Source organism: Falco biarmicus, chromosome 7, assembly GCF_023638135.1.
Source record: "Falco biarmicus isolate bFalBia1 chromosome 7, bFalBia1.pri, whole genome shotgun sequence".
In the NCBI taxonomy this organism is placed as follows: domain Eukaryota; kingdom Metazoa; phylum Chordata; class Aves; order Falconiformes; family Falconidae; genus Falco; species Falco biarmicus.
In genome coordinates, this window is record NC_079294.1 from 29,202,452 (window position 1) to 29,222,002 (window position 19,551).

A 19,551-nucleotide genomic window follows, 5' to 3' on the forward strand; every position below is an offset into this window, starting at 1 on the left:
CCAGGAGCAACTGCTCAGCTGTAGGAGATGGAGTTGCACGCCCTGCCTGCTCTCTCGGCCACACAGAGCACAACTTGAACACCTTCCGCAGCACTTCTGCCAGGGACCCTGCCCAGAACAGGGCACCACCTCTCTTCCCAGAGCACTTATGCCTGGTGGAAACATGCAGCAACCACAGACAAAGCTTGTTTTAACCACATTTCAGCCTCATCCTCTTCAGCGGTTTGCACCAGACAGATGGGATCACCATCCATGCAGCTGCACATTCATGCCTTCAAGGCAGACAAATTGAAAGGGCTGCTGTCAAAAGAATTTTTTTACATATACCAACTAAATCAGGTCTTCCACATCATCCACGAGAATGAAAATTTTCAAATACAATCACTGCTCTAGGTAACATGGAAAAATCCTTCAATTATGACAGCTCTTTCCTGGAAAGATCCGAATATTCACATTTCCTAAATCTGCAATCCTATTATGCCACCCTACTCTCTACACCAGTTTCTCAGACTATAGTTTCAGAAGACAGGGGCTTTGGCAAGGCCATCACTTTAGAAAGTCCCCATGTACGAGAAGACTCCTTCCAATTGTTCTCCCCTCTGTGCTACTGCGTTTGTGTCAGAGCCACTCTTTGTGGAGCCTGTCAACCAGGTAGCTGATTAATCCATGTTAATTTTGATTACTTCGGAGAACAAAAAGTGGATGGGAGAGGGAGGCTCACAGCATAGCCCTAGAGGCAGAGTTACCAGCACAGCCAGAAAGTGGAGCATGGCGATGCCAGGGGCAGAGGTTCCAAAATGTGAATTGCTGGCAGAGTATTCAGACCATGAAATCATGCTGTCATGGTTTAACCCCAGCTGGCAACAAAGCCCCATGCAGCTGGTCGCTTGCTCCCCCCTCACCCAGAGGGATGGGGAGGAGAATTGGAAAGGAATGTAAAACTCAAGGGTTGAGATAAGAACAGGTTAATGGGTAAAGCAATAGCTGCACATGCAAGCAAAGCAAAACAAGGAATTCGTTCACTACTTTCCATCGGCAGGCAGGTGTTTGGCCATCCCCAGGACAGCAGGGCTCCATCACACATAACAGTTACTCAGGAAGACAAACACCATAATGCTAGAAGTCCCCCACTTCCTTCTTCCCCCAGTTTATATACTCAGCCTGACATCATATGGTATGGAATACCTCTTTGACTAGCTTGGGTCACCTGTCCTGGCTGTGTCCCCTCCCAGTTTCCTGTGCCCCTCCAGCCCTCTCCACTGGCAAGGCCCAAGAAACTGAAAAGTCCTTGGCTTAGTACAAACATTACCTAACAACAACTAAAAACATCAGTGTCCTGTCCACATTGTTCTCACATCAGAGCCAAAACACAGCACTGCACCAGCTACTAAGAAGAAAGTTAACTCCACCCCAGCTGAAACCAGAACACATGCTCTTGATCACCTACCCACCTTCATCTTCTTCCAGTTCTTGGGTCATGGCTTTCCTTCTTCTTAAAGAAGGCTTCCAGTAAGAACTGAGAGCCATGTGCTACCATTCAGTATTTATAGGCTGAAAATCTTTCAAATGAAGAGTGGGATAAGACATGCTCTGGAACCTGTGTTTTTGAAGGGTAGAGAAAATCCCTTTAGTCCTTTCTGGGCAATTTCTACATACATTTGATGAGTGTGCCTTTGTCCCACACGGCAGGTAACCAGCTTACTGTTAAGTCACACCAGATAAACACCTTGAGTTTTTTACATTAAAAAAATAACTGATCACAAAAATGTATAGTTGCAAAGCTCTCTGGATAGTCAGTTAGCATGCAAGCTCTCCACTCAAAAAGAAGCCACTCACTTGGTGATGCTTTTTAGACCAGCAGCCAAGAACTATGATCAGCCCACACTGCTCCTGGCCCACAGTGCCACAGCAGCAGGAACAGAAAACTGGATTAGAACCTTTTCTTTCAATTGTGAAAGCCTGAGGAGAAGAAAGGAGGGCAAGGCAGAGCCCAGACTTCCGTAGACAAACTAATGAAATTTGAATTTGTAATTCAAAGAAAAGTAGTTGCTTCAACAAAAAAAACAAACCAACCCACATGGGAAACCATTTGTTTCATCTCTATTGTCTCCAGCAGAGCAGAACAATACAGATGAAGGTGGAAAATGCATAAGAGCAGCTGAAAAATTAGAGCTAGAAAATAAGATTCTCTCTGCATTTCCAAAAGTGACAAATATGGTGGAGTGGGGCTCCACTTCCTCCCAAGGCTTTCCATCCCCAGCCTCAGGGCTGATGTAGCAGAAAACTAATGAGCCCCTCCCTCCCCCAAGTCCCCTACTACCTCCTGCCAGGGTATCTTCCCAAGAACAGCAGACTGTCCAGGCCTGTTGTAGCAGCCAAGAAAAACTACTCAGAAATTCTTTCTTCAGTGTCATCCACTTTGCATTCCTGAATGCTGAGCACAAAATCCTGACTGTGGTTTTCATTCTTGGCAAGGTGCCGTGCTGATGCAACAATGCCAACTCATGGGCACTCACCTGGCAGTGTGTCAGCTTAGATGCCAGCCTCAGTTTGAGAAAGACATCTTGGGAAACAGCAGGCACATCTTTCTGTGCCAACCTGCTTCCTCCAGAGCCCCACTACAGGGTCCACTTAGCTGTGGTCCCCAGGCATGGGGGGAACCCCCAAAGCTAGAGCTAGAGGGTGAGCATACTCTCCCAGTCCCTGCAGGCTAATCAGACTAATCCTCCTCCCAGGAAAGCAGAAAGCAGATGCTAGCTTCAGACTTTGTGACAATTAAATGATAGAGGGAGTAGTTGGCAAAGGAAGACAACTTTGTAAAGAGGAATAAAAAAAATTGCACTAAGCCTCCCTTCTTGTTGCAGTGAAACTAGTTACTGATGTAAGCCTGGGGTAAGGAAAGCTGAAAAATTTTTAGGCAGAAGTTCCTGGGCAGAGAGAACTGCAAGCACAAGCTCTCCAGCGCTCTCTGAAAAGTAGGACAGGAGCTGTCATAAGAACAGAACTGTGTCAACAGTTTAGGAATCTCTTAGCAAAGTAAATGCCTCTGCTGTGGGCAGCATACCTGTCTCATTGCTCTGACCCAAATCGCCCTCCCAAGGGACCAGCCCTCTCGATAAGGCCCTGTGCAGACTGCAGAGCTCTACTGATTTACAAAGGCTGTTGAAAGACAGAACCGAGTTGGTGCAACTCACATTGTGGCACCAGTTTTGTGTCCAATGATTCTGCCAATTCAATCAGACCTGGTTTTACACATATTTAAGCAAAGTGAGGATAAGCTCTGCAGAAGGGATGATCTAGTAGTTGTGCACATCTCTGTGGCAACGAAACACCTCTGTGGAATGATGGCCTGGTCAGCCCCATGAGCTAGGATGCAGGAAAGCACTAAAAGTGTCATTTATTTTTATGGGTTTCAAATTGCCAAAAAAATTATCCCAAGCTTCACACACACAACAGAAAACTCCTCTTAAAAGCATACTTATTGTCACCCTTTCATATACCTTTGTCTCCTTATTTAGCATACAGCTTTTCTAGATCCATTTTGAAAAATCTTTTCACCAGCAGTTTCACCCTTCCCATTTTACCCTCCCTCCAGTATTCTTTGCCGCTGTGCCCCTTCCTTTAAGAGCTGTCAGTATTATTTCTTATCCATTTATCTCCAACGGACTAACCCTACTGTGAGGTAGGAAGCCCAGAAATAGGCTACCATCTATATATTTTGGTTATAGAGTGTTCTTAAATAGTCTACACTGAACAAGGGAAAAGCTAGGGGTTATCAGCTGCTGACCAGGAGTCTACACCTCAAGAGAGCTCTGAGATGGTGCAGGGCAGATGGTGGGTAAGCTGGATCTCGAGAGCAGGCTCAGAGCCATGTTCAGCTAATGGTCATGAGGAGAGGGAGCTCAGTCACCACAGCTACATGGCTTTCCTTCCAGATCGTAGTATGGCAATAGAAGAAACACTGACCATTTTCCAGGTACACAGTTAGGCTGTGCTGGCTGTTGGAGTGATTAGGGCTGAGGCAAATGATCTCCAAGCTCAGCCATTTAACTGTAGTGACTTATCTTTAAATGCCTCAAGCTTTTGGCTCAATTTCAACAGAAACAAACATGAAATAGACCAAAGAGCAGGACTGCTGAGGCTAATACTACCTTTAAAAAAAACTGATGTCAATGAAAAGCTGGGATCAAGTTGGAAAGGGTCCTTTCCCCTCTATCTCATAGCACCATTAACTTCTTATGGGTAGGGAGTTCTGGCTAAAGCTGTTAGTTTATTGTTGCTTTGCTATCCCTGTTCTGCCTGCAGCCCTTAGAGTGGTAGGAAAAGTCCTTTCTCTTCATCACCTACAGGAATTGCCTCTGGTTTTTTTTCACACAGCAGCTTGGGAGGTGCAGCTCCATCAGAATGAACCAAATGAAACATTGTTCATTCACTGTGGAGTGGTTGTTCATTTCTGCTCACTGTATCTTTTGCTCCATAAAAAAAAAAAAAACAAAACAAAAAAAAAAAAAAACCCAAACAAGAAGAAAAAACAAAAGCCCTGACGTGTGGATTTTTGCAGAATAAAATTAGTTGTATTATAAAATGCATTTACAACTCAGATAAGCGCTCTGGGGTTTTCTTGTTTTCTTCCTTTTTTTATTATTACAAAGAAATAGTTTCACAAGGCTGTCTACTAAGTGAAAGACCATGCCCTCATTTCGAACACTTCTTTGAAATACTGAAAGTCTTGGGAATTGGTGACTGTTTTATTACAGGAGCTGTCAACCAAACTTTCAAAAGTGACAAGTGATTTCTATCCCCAGATGAAAAAAACTTGAAAATAAACAGTTTTCAGACAGTGCTGTGTGTTCACTTTGAGAAAAAGATGCCCCTTTAAAACATCTCCTGTTGACTATTCAAGAATTCGTGAATCCAAACCAATTAGTCCTGATCCATAGTTATAAATGACTATAGCACATGTTCCCAAAGGTACTTAGGCAAGCAACTCTGAGTCAGTGGCAGTTAGGCACCTAAATATCTTGTGGATCTCATTTTGAGCATGCACCACCAAATCCATCAGTATTGTAGCCACACTAATGGAATTAAAGAAAATAATTTAACACAGAACTACGTTGGCAAGCATTTTGAGTAAAAGGAGGTGATGGAATAGGAGAAGGTTCTGTAACCATCGAGCTAGCTGTCTGCACAGACAGCGGTAAAAATGGACTCCATTGTAGAGTTCAGAGGTAGTGCAAAAGAGTATGTCTGTGGTGCAAGTTTTCTGAATGCCAAGTTGGAACTAAGAGTAACTGTGGTTATAAAAATGTTGACAGAAATTTGACTCTACTAACATTACATGCCACTAAATATATAAACAGGCATGGAAGTTTGCTATTACAGGGCCTTGCTAGATAGATTAATAACTTGCCTTTGCCAATGTTGTACTTGATATTTCAAGGAGAAACATAATACAGCTAATTCTATTTTCTTCAGCATCTTCCAGCTGTGCATCTGAAAACACTCTACTAGCAAAAGTGAATCACGGAAACCTTTTAGGATAAATATTATTATGGCCATTTACAGATGAGGTAATAGGTGTATAGAATGGTATAGCATCTCATCTAATTTCATGAGGATCCTGAATACAGTGAAAAATTAAAATGAAATTTTTAAAGCCCAAACACTTAATAAAAAAAGAGGGCAAATTTATGACATAAGAACTCAGGCTGGTATACTGAAAAATATTGTTGTTAAAGAAATAATATAAGAATCAAGACATACACATACCTGTTACTATCGTTTTGCTTGGTAAAAATGTACATCTTATTCCAGCAGTTTATTCTATACAAAATCTTTGCGTAAAACCACCCTTCCTCTCAATTACCACAAACGTCTATAAATTATACATGTTGGCTCTTTGGGTTAAAAATCAGCATTTCATAATACTTTCTGGCAATATAGCAGCATCCTTTAATTATAATAGATATCTCATTCTTGATTTAGTAACAGTCCAAAAAGAATAAATCACAAAGGCTTTTTAATTTTCCATTTTGTGTAATTACAGAAATCTATACCTGTCAACTTATCCTTGTATGTCAACAGCCTTTTTCTTACTCCCATAATTCTCTTTGTCTTTTCAATCTTCATTCCACTGTCTCGAGAAGAAGTGGCCAAAACTGAACGAAACACAGATATGTTCATTAAAGATCTATTATAATTTTAATTACAAAGCAAACTTTTTTGCATTATCTTCCATGCTTTTCAACATTGTAGTGCATTTTGTTTCTCTCATAATTGGGTATAAAGACATACACTGAAGGCAAACTACAGAAAATCTGGGATCCTATTGTTTCCCCATTTCTTGTAGGAAATTCCCTGAAGCGCTGAAATCAGTACTTACTTAAGCTGTGACAAACTCTAAAACAAGTAAGGTGATATTTAGTATTTGACCCTTCAATGTTTTTTTCTGCTTCAGAGGTGTGGCATCTTCATGCCAGATAGGACTTGCCTGGTTGTGTTTCACTCTGATTTGGGATGGATATTTAAACAAGTGGGATTTTTTCTTTGTTTATGCAATGAACACAACTCAACAAGTTTTGAGACACAGTGAACAGGTGCTTTGCGCGTGAAAATTCTCTAAGATTGTGGCTGTTTGTCACAAAGTTTTCCAAGATGAATAATATTTGAGGTTTGGCTTTAGGAATGATATAATTAAACATCTATTTTTGGCCTACTTTACCCTCTACCATGACATTCATTATTCATTAATCAGGGGTTAGTAATAAAAGGCAGTCAACTTCCTTTTGTTAGTAGTTCTGATTCACACATAGTGGTAGGAGTAAATCCAGCTGTTGCAAACATTGGATACACATCAGTCTGACAACCCATAGCATCTTTAGAGCTGGAGAGGCTGCCATGGGAACTGCCAAAACTAAACCAATAGAGCTATATGTTTCATTATTTTGGAGAAACCAGTTTTCAGATCAGTAACACTGCAGCAGCCACGACACAGAAAACTCAAGCTAGTTACCAGTAATGTAATCCTCAAAACCTACTGAGATCCAAAAGACATTGGAGTGAAATCTTCAAATGAAAAGAAAATTGTCGGTAGCATAAAAAAAAAAAAAAAAGACAGTCTACCTGTACTTTCAGCAAATGTAACAATTTTTCTTACACACAAAGCAGCAGAACTGACATGGCTGAACTACCCTCATCATCATGTGTACTTTGTAAATCAAAGATTTTTGCTACAGTCTTGACTTGTACTAAAAGAACCATTTTTTTCCCAGTCATTTCCAAAGCAACAAGAAAAATATATCTATATATCTAATATATATATATATATTAGAAATATAGACAATATATATATATGTCTGCAAATCTAAAGACAACAGTCTTAAAGGGAGCCTTGCGTTTACCTCCATCTTGTTTTGATCATAATTGCTTTGGTCCGTGTGCGACCTTCCTTCTCAGATATTTTATCCCACCTAAAAATTTGCTAATGTTGTTAAGGCCAAGAACAACTGAGGCTATTTAAAACTTGTATTAAGCTTTAATCAATCAAGTAACTTGTGTCTTAAATGGCTATCTCCTCAATCCCTAGAACTGGAGATTGATTAACAAACACCAGTAGAATCAAATTACTACACCTCCAGTAAAGGGAATAGAAATTCCTTCTCCATAACTTCTGCTGAGGTGGAAAGAACCTGCTAGATTTTCTAACTTGTGGTATTAATGTATAGTTTACTGGGTACTTACTGAATAGAGTGTTTCCTTATGGTTGTCGGATATTTTAGCCTTTCACGGATGAAGGTGAGGACACTGGTCCTTATCAGAGAGAGAGAGCTTATGAAGTTCTGCAACACAATGAAGTTTCTCCAGAAATCCTTCCATAGTTCTGAGAAAACTGAAAAAAGGAAAAGAGAATTGTATGGGGGAGAGGAACATGACTAGCCATAACCAAGCTACCAAGCTCAAGGTTATACCAAATAACTAGAAAGTTGTGAATATGTTATCTGTCATCTAGAAAGGAGGTGGCAGGTAGTGACAGGCCTGCTAGTTTGACCTCAGCACTCTTCAAGGATATATTTTAAAGAAAGCAGAAACTCAGGACATGTGGAATTAATTAGTAAATGCAATAAAACCTATTAGGTTTTAATTAACCACATAGAACCTGAGAGGTTCTTGAGATGCACTTAGCTAAAAGGAGCCAAAACTATTTTTCTTGATAGATAATCTATGAGGATTGGAGAAAGGTTACTGGTGATGATCCTGGAAGACTTTTTATACTTTCACAGTACATTTTGTAAAATAGCTAACTGTGCATATTTATAATGTAGGGGATGTGGGAATGACAGAAATTGGAAGGTATTGCCAATACTGAGAAGGAACAGATTATAGTTTGGAAAGTATTTATTAGTACTGCAATTTTTTGTGGTACAGATTAGAACACAATTAGTATTAGTAGCACCAAGTGCAAAGGCGTGCACTGGAGGACCAAGAGTAAATATTATTATGAACAGTAGATGACACAGGAGGAAAGAGACATAGGAATATTAATTGAACTTGGGAAGTCTTGGAAAATAAAATTCATATGAATCAGGTAAACATTTCTAGCAAAGAATTTATTAGAACATATGAAGGAAAACATGAACTGGGGTAATGGGAATCCTAACTTCTGAAAAGTGAATAGAAAAGCATGAAACTAATTGTAGTACAACATTCACTGAGTATGTACTGATCATTAATTTAAAGGTTTCTAGCCATATAAGGAATTGAATTTTTGAACAAACTTTTGAAGAGGGCTGCAAGAATGACTGCATACAACTTTTAAGACAGAGATTCAACAGCTTGTGGAAAAGATTTATATGATAATGTTGTCTGTCATTAAAGAAACCGCTATAACACATAGGACTTCTCCCTATGCTAGTCCTGTTATCCTTTATTTCTATGCCATATAACCGATTTGTGTATTCAGAGTAAATTCAATGCTTTCTAGTCTTGTGCAAAATTGCTATAGTCCATTACCTATATTTATGTTTAATATCACTGGCCCAACTGGCTTCTGTGACATTAGATTAGGGATAAATATTATTCCTTTTAGGCTTCATCCATATCTGCAGTTTAGATATTTATTATTCAAACGATTGATGTAATTTCTGTTTCTATTGATGATAAGCACAGTGCAAAAAGACTTATCCCGAAAATGCAGACAAGTGCACTAACTCTAAGTGTCTCCATTTTTACTACCAGCTATGAATCACATTAAGGTGATTTAGACTGCAGCCTACTCAGGCACCTGAATCAGTGTATGCAAGGTCACACAAGTCACTGACAAAGCTATAAACAGACCCTGAGCATCCTGACTGTTGTGCTTGTGAAACATCCACCAAACTGAAGTCCCTTTCTTTTCTGATGCATGTAATGTGCTAACGGGAAGGGAAAAAAAAGGTTTTATGCCAAATTTTAAACCAGCAAAATTCAGGTTCTGTCTAAATCTGAACATGGATATTCCTGAAATCTTATGAAGTCAGTAAAAACACACAAATTTAGTAAGTAGCAGACGTTTCCCTTGGAATATAACTTTTAGCTGAAGGAAAGTCCTAGACAATATAACAGAAAGTACTTATGGCAATTCTTCCTAAGATATTTTTTTTTAGTATTAATGAAATGATTCCAAAGAGAAATACTCCTAGAGGATTTAATTGCAACAGTTAAACTTCACACAGTCCATTTTGATTCCTGCCATTTTCATGCCCATTACTTTCCTTCACACATAGCTGCAAGTGGTTAACATGACCAAAATTGCTATTACTCATGAAACACAGTATGCTAGAGATTTTTTCAGTCTGTTTTTTTCATCTTTCAGTATGCTTAAACACACAGGCAATGTCATTACAGTTCCTTCTTAAATGGAAATAAACCCCCTAAACTGTTCCAGTTGGGAATTTAAGTCCTTTTCTAGCAAAACCGTATTTCACATTCATGAAGATACTGAAAAATTATCAAAGTGCTGTGGAAAATCACAGTATATCTGTACTGTCTTTTGTAGGCAATTCTAAAGCTGCCCTCAAGAATTCCTCTTCTTGATCTCAACAAAGCTGAACAAACCCTCTTCAGCACGTAGGGTTCCATTTTTTTCAGGTATGTGCATGGATTAATACACTGCCAGGCAAGCCTGAGCATGCTGCGGTAGCTGCATAGAAGGTAGACGGGCCACACAAAGTGCCACACTGACATTCTTGTGTCTGCTGCCACAGGCTGGGTAGACATTGACAATCCATCTCAGCCTAAGCAGGAATAGCTTCACTGGATTTAATGGAGTTGTATCATTTATGTATGTCTAATCTGAGTCCTAATTTCCTGATATTAACTGAAATATTAAAAACATGGTTTCATCCTGTATCTCATTAATTACTATGAGTAAGCATTTCTGTGTGGCACAATAGGTAAACCTATCAGAAAATAAAGCATTTCTTACGCCTAGATAACAGAGTTATGACATTTATATAGATTTTTCCCTTTAAAATTCCAGTTATTCCATCAGTTACTGCAGTCTGCATTCTTTAATACCTAATAGTTCAAGTAATGAGAAAACAACAGCCTGCAGCAGCTGTAATAAAGGACAGTTTTTCATGTACAAGCTTCCTGTCTACAAACTTTCATAGGAACAATAGATAAACAGAAAATGACACAGTGTAAGAATAAATATAAGCAGAACTTGAGTCACCCCAGCTACTAGGTTTTACATTACAGCTGAGAATAACATCTTACACAATTTAGAGAGGTTTCTTCCTTGCCACATTTAAAAATACTCTTGTGTCACAGGGATACATGCATTGTAAGACTCTGTATAGATCTGAAGAGAAAGAATAGTTGTACAGAGTACACCTGCACAGCAGCTTCCTGAAAGGGTTTTAGTAGTTGTTATTCATACTGCAGGGGAGACTTTTTCTTCTAAGCTGATAAATAGAGTATGACAGTTTAACGCTGTGTTCACTACATATGTCTACCGTTTCCCTCATCCTCCTTACCACATTCCCTCTTCCTTTAAGCTAGCTCCCTCATTGCATTCTAAATTACAAGGTCTTAAAAACTGCAGTTTTTAAGACATGGACCATCTCCTCTGAATTGTTTCTGCATCATCTTTCCTGCTGGAGCCCTAACTTTTTACAAAAGGCTTTGAGTATTGCTGCCATCATACACACAATAACAAAACAACTACATGCATTGCCATGAAAAAAGGGAGAGTCTCCAGTCCTGCCAGAACACATAACTTTCTATCATTATAAAGTTGCAATGATATTTCAAGACTGTACATGATTTTAGTAATGCCAAGAACTGTATGACCAAAGAACATGCAGCAAACAGGAGGCAGAAAAGAACCTACCATTCCTCCTGTACAAATATGTTTGGGTTTTTTTTATTTTCAAAAAAACTATTTCAGTAGTTACTAAGTCTTCTTTTTTTCACCTCACACCATCTGCATGAGAGCTACTCCAGTTGTTCAACACAAGAATTTCCTAAGTGGGTAGCAAAAAACCGTGGAGAGACAGCCTGTTTAAATACATGTAGAAAGCACTGTCTCCTCTGATCTTTCAGGGAAATGATTTTCTTTCCAGATAATGGTGTAGGAACGGATCGCTAGGTTAATGGTCTGAATGTGCCAGCTGGAGACTGCTGCAAGTCAGCGGCAACTTGCTGTGAGCAGCAGCAAGGGGCTTGGAATGCTGACACCACAAAAGCCACAGGCAGGTGACAAACCCCCACTGAGAAAGGGCACTGATGCCAAATAAAACCTCAAGTAAACCCAGAAGATTTATTTCCATCATAAAGTGTGAGGGCTTTTCTAGAATACTTTGTGAATATGGTGTGCAGGTCTAGTGGTGGACTTGGCAGTGGTATGTTAACGGTTGGACTTGATGATCTTAAAAGTCTTTTCCTACCCAAACAATTCTATGATCCTATAACTCTGTTTTCTGCCTGCATATGTAGGCTTACTTTGATAGACAGCTGTAAGGAAAAGCAAGCTTCAAAGAAAATCAATGGCTTGAAATAAGCAAAGACTCTCCAAAGAAACACAATTTGAATTTTCCAGTGTACATACAAACTTTTTTCCAAGAAAGCCAAATCTCACATATGCAGAGTTCTGACATTATGAACAGACCTCTGTCCCAAGTGAGCAGGTAACTGTTTGAAGTCCTGCCAGACACACAGTACTTTTTCAGAGGAAAATTGTCCTGTCTGTGGGCTAAGCGTGCAAAAGAAAATGGGCATCATATGGAGTACTTCCTTTTTTTGAAATATTTTTCCCTAATGATTTTTTTCTTCCACAAAAATAAACACTACCCTGGGCTGAAATTTTTGTTGCCATCAGTATTAACTGTACATTTTCATAGCAGTTAGGTGCCTACATTGGATGATACACAGAACAGAGGTAGTAGGCAAGAAGGTGATAGTTCTGTAAGTCCATGTCAGGGCAGGGACAGATACGCATCTACACTTGCAAATGTGACACTCATATTCCTGCTGCTTTCATTCCCACCCTGTGTAGGTACATTTTAAAACCATGTTCTGCCGTAATGCATTCCAAGGAAAAGAGGAAAATGCCCTGCTGAAAAAAGACACCCAACAACGTTAGATGCTGTTTGGTCTTTTTCAAATTGGGAAAAGAAAAATCTTACAGGTTTTATCATGCTATTTCTTCACCCACTGTGGTAGGCTCTCTGCAGTAATCTGTGTTCTTTATTTCTGTTTTGATGGATCAAAGTCCAGGACTCATTCAATTTTTGTTAAGGCTTATTTTTATTTAGTACGTGTTACAGAACTTAATGTGTTAGCACATAGCCATAGATCTGGGTTACTTTTTAATTACACTGAGAATATATATACTTTCACAGATCAAAGGGAGCCAAAGGCCAAAGGACTATAGGTCAGACCAGTTAGAAACACATAAAGCTTTGGTATGTGTTGCCATTGGAGGTGAAAAATTTCAGAATTAGGACATCTCTAGGAGGCTGTGGCTGCTGATTGACAGAGAGAACGAGTGGAAATTGCTGCATGCCCTCAGTGTTGCCTAGAAACCAGGAGAATAGTTGTGATATATTTCTAAAAATGCTCACTTACATTTGGGTGTTTTAATTAACTACATGGTGGGAAAAAAGTATAGGAACAATAGGAGGACACTATGAGAAACCCATCATTTGGGTTGGACAGAACAGCCTTCTTACTGCACGTTGGGTACTGCACACTGAGAATTCAGAAACCTGAAATTCAGAATTCAGATACTGAAACAAAGAAATATTTTATGAGCTCATTTAAAAATGAAAAAAAAAAAGAAACCAGAGAAAAGTGTTTTCTGTGGCATGATCTCTGCAGCCAATAGTGAGTATTACACCTGATGGTTAGAATACCACATAGAGGTGAGAATCTCATGCACTTACGTTCTAGTATCTTCAGGTATCTGAAATGGAAACTGTTTTAAGACTGTCTCTACTTCTACAATCTACAGATTTAACTATTTAGATCACATCAAAGACTAAACCAGAGACCCTGAAACACAATAACTAGGGTAACTAATTTCCTGAAGCCCTTTCCCTAGATCTCTGATTTCACAACGCCATCAATAATCTGCTGCAGAGGAATGAAAACCAAAAAAACTCTTGGGCTGGGCTTTCTGGATTTGTAGGTTTTGCATGGAGGAGTGAGAACAGATACTCTTCATGACATTGCCCTCACATCCAAGACACCTAAGAGAAGATGACAAAATGCTATTAAATTGTTTTAACAAAAAGGTAAGGTGTTTGTGGCATCACAGTTGACAGTAGCTGAAATGCCATGAGAATAGACACTTTATAAAAAAAGTATCGAGAAAGACAGAGGACCAGCAAAGGATGGAGGATCAACGGGTTTCCAAGGCATATATTCCCTCTCCTGACCTCTCCCAGACGAATTTAACACAGACTACATTTATAGATTATTTTACAGAAAACAGAATGCCAAAACGATTGCTATAATGCAAAGCATAAGAATTAAGGCCATATCCAAAGAGTACTTCATATAGCTAATGGGAATATCTAAAATTTTAAGGGAAATCACAGGCTGAGCACCAACGGCTAGGAGTTAGCAGGACATTTCAGCTAATGTTCAATAGTCGACTGCTTAAAATATTTCTGAGGCTTTTTGCAGAGTCTGCACGAAATACTGGGGTAGATAAACTACAGGTTTCATCTGGCATGAATGTTTGTGTGACTTACTGGGAGCTTTGGATGAGGCAGAAATAAGCGAAATTGTTTTGAAATACCATCTCCTTGATGTTGCTACGATTTTGAGCTATATTCAAACTATTTTTCCTAGCACGTAAGGAAGGGTAGAAATCACATTAAAAAACTGTATTTACCCTGTAATTAGCAATTTCTAGGTGGTGAAGGGTAATGTTCCCCCGGCTGGGATGACACGTGGCCATGGCCTTTTCACATGAGGCTGTGGCTGGGACCACAGCACCCCTGGCCTGTTGGGGAGAACAAGTGTCACACAGAATGTGCACACAGAGTGATTTCTGGCAAAAATCCCATGAGACTGCACGTTAAGGGAGACAGCAGCCTGCCTGACAAAAAGTAAAATACAAGCCTGTTGCTTCTTCAAACAGTTGAAATCCAACACATCAGCACGAATGCATTCACCACTGGTGCGATCAAACGCTGCTTTTCCAAAGTTTCCTTTTGCAGTTCATTTCTAAGGTGCTGTTTATTTTGAATTTCTTCAGTGCAACGCACGGGGAATGCTCCAGGCCCTCAATCTGCCATTCGCTCGTCTGAAACAGGAGTAATTTGCCTCAAGCCACCCCCTGGCAGCCATTATTGTTCGGCTTCCTGTCAGGTTACAAGAACAAGGGGCACTTCGCGTTGGCGGGGCAGAGCTGCCGCCAGGCCGCGGCGCGCCCCTCGAAGAGCCGCCCTGGGACCGAGTCCGAGGGGCGAGGGGGCTCCGACGCACCCCGTGGCTTCGCCGGGGCCAGGCGCGGAGGCCGCACGGCGCGGAGGCCGCACGGCGCGGAGGCCGCACGGCGCGGAGGCCGCACGGCGCGGAGGCCGCACGGCGCGGAGGCCGCACGGCGCGGAGGCCGCACGGCGCGGAGGCCGCACGGCGCGGAGGCCGCACGGCGCGGAGGCCGCACGGCGCGGAGGCCGCACGGCGCGGAGGCGCTCCCGTAGCCCCGGCAACGCCGGAGCCGGCCGAGCCAGGCACCGCGCCCCGCCCCGCCCCGCCCGCCCGCAGCGGGGGCCGAGCCGCCGTTGCTGCCGCGCGTAGCGCCGTCCTGCGCCGCCCCTCCGGGCCCGGCGGGAGCATGGGGCTGAGGATGGAGAGCGGCAGCAGGCGGAGCCAAGGTGCGGGGGGCTCGGTGGCGGCTCCGCGGCCGAGCGGGGGGCACAGGACCGGTGGGGCGGGGGCTGCCCCTCGGTGGGGTGCGCTGCCGCCCGGCTCTCCCCGTCCCGGCCGGGCCCCGGGGCTGGGGGCGGGCGGCGGCTCCCTCTCCCGCGCCGGCGTGTGGCGGCGGGCACGGCGGCGCTGCGCGGGGTGGAGGGCGGGTGTCGGGCACGGAGCGCGCTGCGGGGCTGCCCCGCCGCGGTCACGCAGCCGGCGCTGAGGGGGCTCGGGGTTTGCTCCGCCGGCACTGGGCGAGGCTTGGCAGCCGGGGCTGGGAAGGGTTACGCGTCAGACCCTCGGAGGCTGTAACTCCCCTGGAAACGTGGCCTTACGTTGCCCAGCGGACACCGTCACCACCCGCCCGCCTGCGTGCGGCAGCGGTGTTCGGTGCTGCTGCGGGGGCTCCGGCTGCCGGTGCCGGCCGCCTCCCGGCCGGGGCCCGCGTCCCTGCGCGGGGCGGCGGCGGCGTTCGCCCTCCCCGGCGCTGCGGTGCGGGGGCTGCCCGGGGTGCAGGACGTCGCTGCCATGGCGTTTGGCTGTAGAGCCAAGATTTTCGGTGTGGTGGGGTTTTGATACAAGTGTAATTGAAAAATAAAAGACTCAAAAGCTTTGAAGGTCTTATAAAGTGATTCCTGACCGGCTCTGGGCTGCTCTTGTGCTCTGATCCTGTGGGTGATCTTAGGGGCATTTGTTACTCATGGCAAAAACAGGCATAAACATGCATGTTTGCACTGCCCAGCTCTGGCTCTTGGAAAATTCCAAAAATATTTTTAGATCTGAACTAATGACATGCGTAATGTAAAGCAGTGGTAGGAACTGTTCAGTGCTGCGATGCCACGATTGTGGATTGCTGCACAGGTCAGATCCTTTGAGGTAATTCTGTGCTTTCATGTCGCATCTTGGTGTCAGTTCCAGCCTTTGGAGAGTGGCAGGTGTCACTCCAGAGGATACCTGACATCAAAGTAGAGTCTGGACATGAATTCTAATAATACATGGCTATATGAAAATCAGAGCAAAACCTAGTGTCTTGTGCATCCTGGTTTTATGCTGTTTTATGTAGCGTGAAGGCAATTTTATTACAAATTTATCCTTTTTCTGACTGTTCTTATTTTTGATTCCCAGAATATTTTTGTAGACAATCAGAAAGCAGGCTGATGATCTGTTGACCATAAAATGAGAATAAATAGGATGCAAGATCTAAATTGCCTTCAGGTTGCAGCAAGCTTTGCAGGAATGACTCCTGTTTAAAAAAAAAATAAAAAGTTCAAAAGTAGGAAAGAATGAATGTGTGCCTGTTTATGCAGGAAGCTATTGCTTGTCTGTGTGGGAGGTTATTACAGAGTCAGTAATAGGTGAATGGGAAGCCCAATGTCTCATTTCGCAGACATACAGGAAGAATCCTTACGACAGCAGGGATTAGCACAGGCAGTGGTAACTAATTCCTTACAGTGAACTAACCTAGAAATCCGTGTGCAAGCTCGGCAGAACAGCCATTGGATTGCTTGCAAACAGTTCACGAGAGGCAGAACGCATCATGTTTGTGGTTTGTCTGTAAGACAGTTGTATCCATGCACTGTCTATCCAGAGCCTGATACAGAAGGGGAGGGATACCATATCTCATGCCCTGGTGTACTCTGTGCAGAGTTTCTTGTTTGGTCTTGGCCTTGTAAAGAAAGAACCAAAATTTTATGTTTGTGTTGTATCAGAGTTTCTGTTGTCTCTAGTTATAATGCTGAGCAAAAAGAAGTTTGGTGGGGTTTTTGTTGATGTATTAGACTATATAGGATTTACCTGTAGGTCTTTTCAAAGTTCAAATAAGGCTGAGATTTTTTCCCCATAAAAATATTGAAGAATTAATCCTTTAAGTTTTTCCTTAAATTCCAGGTATAAACCTCCAAGTCATTTACTGTAGTAATTTCAGAAGTTGGTTAATATAGCTGCAAATTTATGGTATGACCTCAAATAATCTGAATACTGCAATTCTAAACCACCTGTGTTGTTTAAGTCTAGTCTTCTGCATTGGGATGTGTAATTCCCACAGCCAGTGATTGGCGCATACCTGAACAGCAGCGAAATGGTATGCTTATTGTTAATCAATGACACATTTGTGTCACTTTTATCCTACAACAGTGAGGGAGTTGTCATTATTGCTGCATGGAGGCTGCTGTTAGGTTTAGGCAGTTTGCACAGGCTTCAAATATTCTAAAACAAAATTAAAATACTTTGCATATTTACGGACAACACCATGTTACTTAGATTTTTTCTGCATTGCGGGAAATCTTTGCGCTAATCTGACTGGAGCTGGAAGGGTGTTAACACACATCTGTGACTTCCAAATTCCTTTTTTTTCTTTGTATGGCTTCATTTGCCACTTGAACAATTTTTTTTAAACTCAAGCGTTGGTTGGTGATACCAAATTATTTTTCAGAAGCTGAAGTTGCCTTTGAACAGCAGGGAAGTTGAAAAAGAATCTATTTGTATCTTCAAAAAAGAAGGGTGTTTAGAAGTTATGTTTGAAACATAGTGGTACATGTTAACTGAAAGTGGGGAGAAAATAACATCTTTAACTTTTTACGATATTAAAACCTTGGCTCAGCAAATCACAATGGTTGAGTTTAGGCGCTTAGTGTGACTTAAGGCCATCTTTGTTCAGCAAATAATTTAAATTTGTAATAGGACTTAAGTACTTGATTAGTCCCATTTTGTTGAAGATGTCTTCCGTGCTTCAAGTAAAATATGTGCTAAACTAAACAGGATTCCAGTCATTAACCCCTTAGTTATTTTGCTCCAGATTATACCCCACAACTTTCTCTGAAGCACAGTGGATCAAGGTTTCTCTGCTCTCCATTCGGGGTGAAGCCAGCTGTGCATTAGAGTTTTGCAAGTGCATTTTCAATTAGAAATATGAGAGGGTGGAAGTTAATAACACTAATGAGAGGCGCCTTCCTTGTAGGCACAGATAATACAAAAGAGGGTTTTTTTGTTATGTATAGAAGAACCTAAATATAGCGTATCTATACATTTAGACATGTACGTGTATTTTATCTGTTGGTCAGTTTGACACTAGATAGTGACACACCTTCAAAATGCATGTTCATGGGATGACGTAACGTTGAGTCTCACGTAGTAGTAGAAGTCAGCATATACATTTGTCATGTAGGACGTGCTCTTGCGCTGGTGTTCTAGCAGCCTTGAACCAGAGCACCATTCCCACAGGAGAGTTGTTACAGCACGTGGTAGCATACGCTTCTGATTACCTTGTGCTGGCTTGCACAGGCACAGCTACCCACTGAAATCAGGGCACTAACCTTTTAAGACAGAAGTTTCTAAACTGTGATATGAATATTGATAGCTGTACACATCACTTGAAAGTAGCATATGGTCACTTTAGGAACGCCATCCCTCACGTGTCCTTCTAGAAAACTGGAATCTGCCAGTGCCACTGCTAACTGTAGAGGTGCTGCCCAAGGAAATGATCATGGGACCCACTTTGTTCTGTTGCTTCTGCCAGCAATTCGTATCTGCTGTCACACATGGCCATTTGTTTCTGCTTTTGGAGTATGAATGGAGTAGTAACCTGCATCTAAAACTTCCCTTACAGGTCATGTGAAACCTGTAGCTAGGAAAATTATGACGTATTTTTCAAGAATTTTCAAGAATTACTTCATCAAATATGATTCAATCAGCATATTTCAAGGCTACTATTTAATTAGATTTCTTAAATTTATCAGAGGAGGGTTTGACTCTTGAAACTGAAATATAATTTTGGTTGCATTGTTTTAATTTATGCATAATACTATTAAATTATTAGTTGTAAAGGACTGAGAGACCTCTTAGGCATTAGGAGTAGGAGTAAAGAAGAGCTTTTGTGTAATCCAGCATAGTAAGTGTATAAATAGCACCCATCTAATTAATGGCTTAGAACATTATGTATGGTGCATATGTCAGGGAGTGATACTTTGTATCATTTTCATCTTACTTTGCCTTTGACACAAATGATCCCATGCAAAATTCAGATGGAACATTTGGGACTTTATTTCAAAATTGGGGTATTATAGCTTCTTGGGGCTTTATTCATCCATCCTTCAGAAAATTTAGCAAATAATAACTATCTTTTTTCCTCTGGTAGATTCTGACACTTCT

The 19,551-nt window shown here is 41.7% G+C and overlaps 1 protein-coding gene across 2 annotated transcripts in view; it reads left to right on the top strand.

The window, feature by feature from the left end:
- Positions 1-15,264: 15,264 nt before the first annotated feature.
- The window catches only part of SPATA7 (spermatogenesis associated 7), a 41,934-nt gene continuing 37,647 nt past the window's right edge, over positions 15,265-19,551 (top strand). For both annotated transcript variants that reach the window (XM_056346033.1, XM_056346034.1), the window contains exon 1: positions 15,265-15,368. In XM_056346033.1, the coding sequence (XP_056202008.1) occupies positions 15,329-15,368 (40 nt within the window). In that variant the 5' untranslated portion in view covers positions 15,265-15,328. The remainder of the gene's footprint in view (positions 15,369-19,551) is intronic.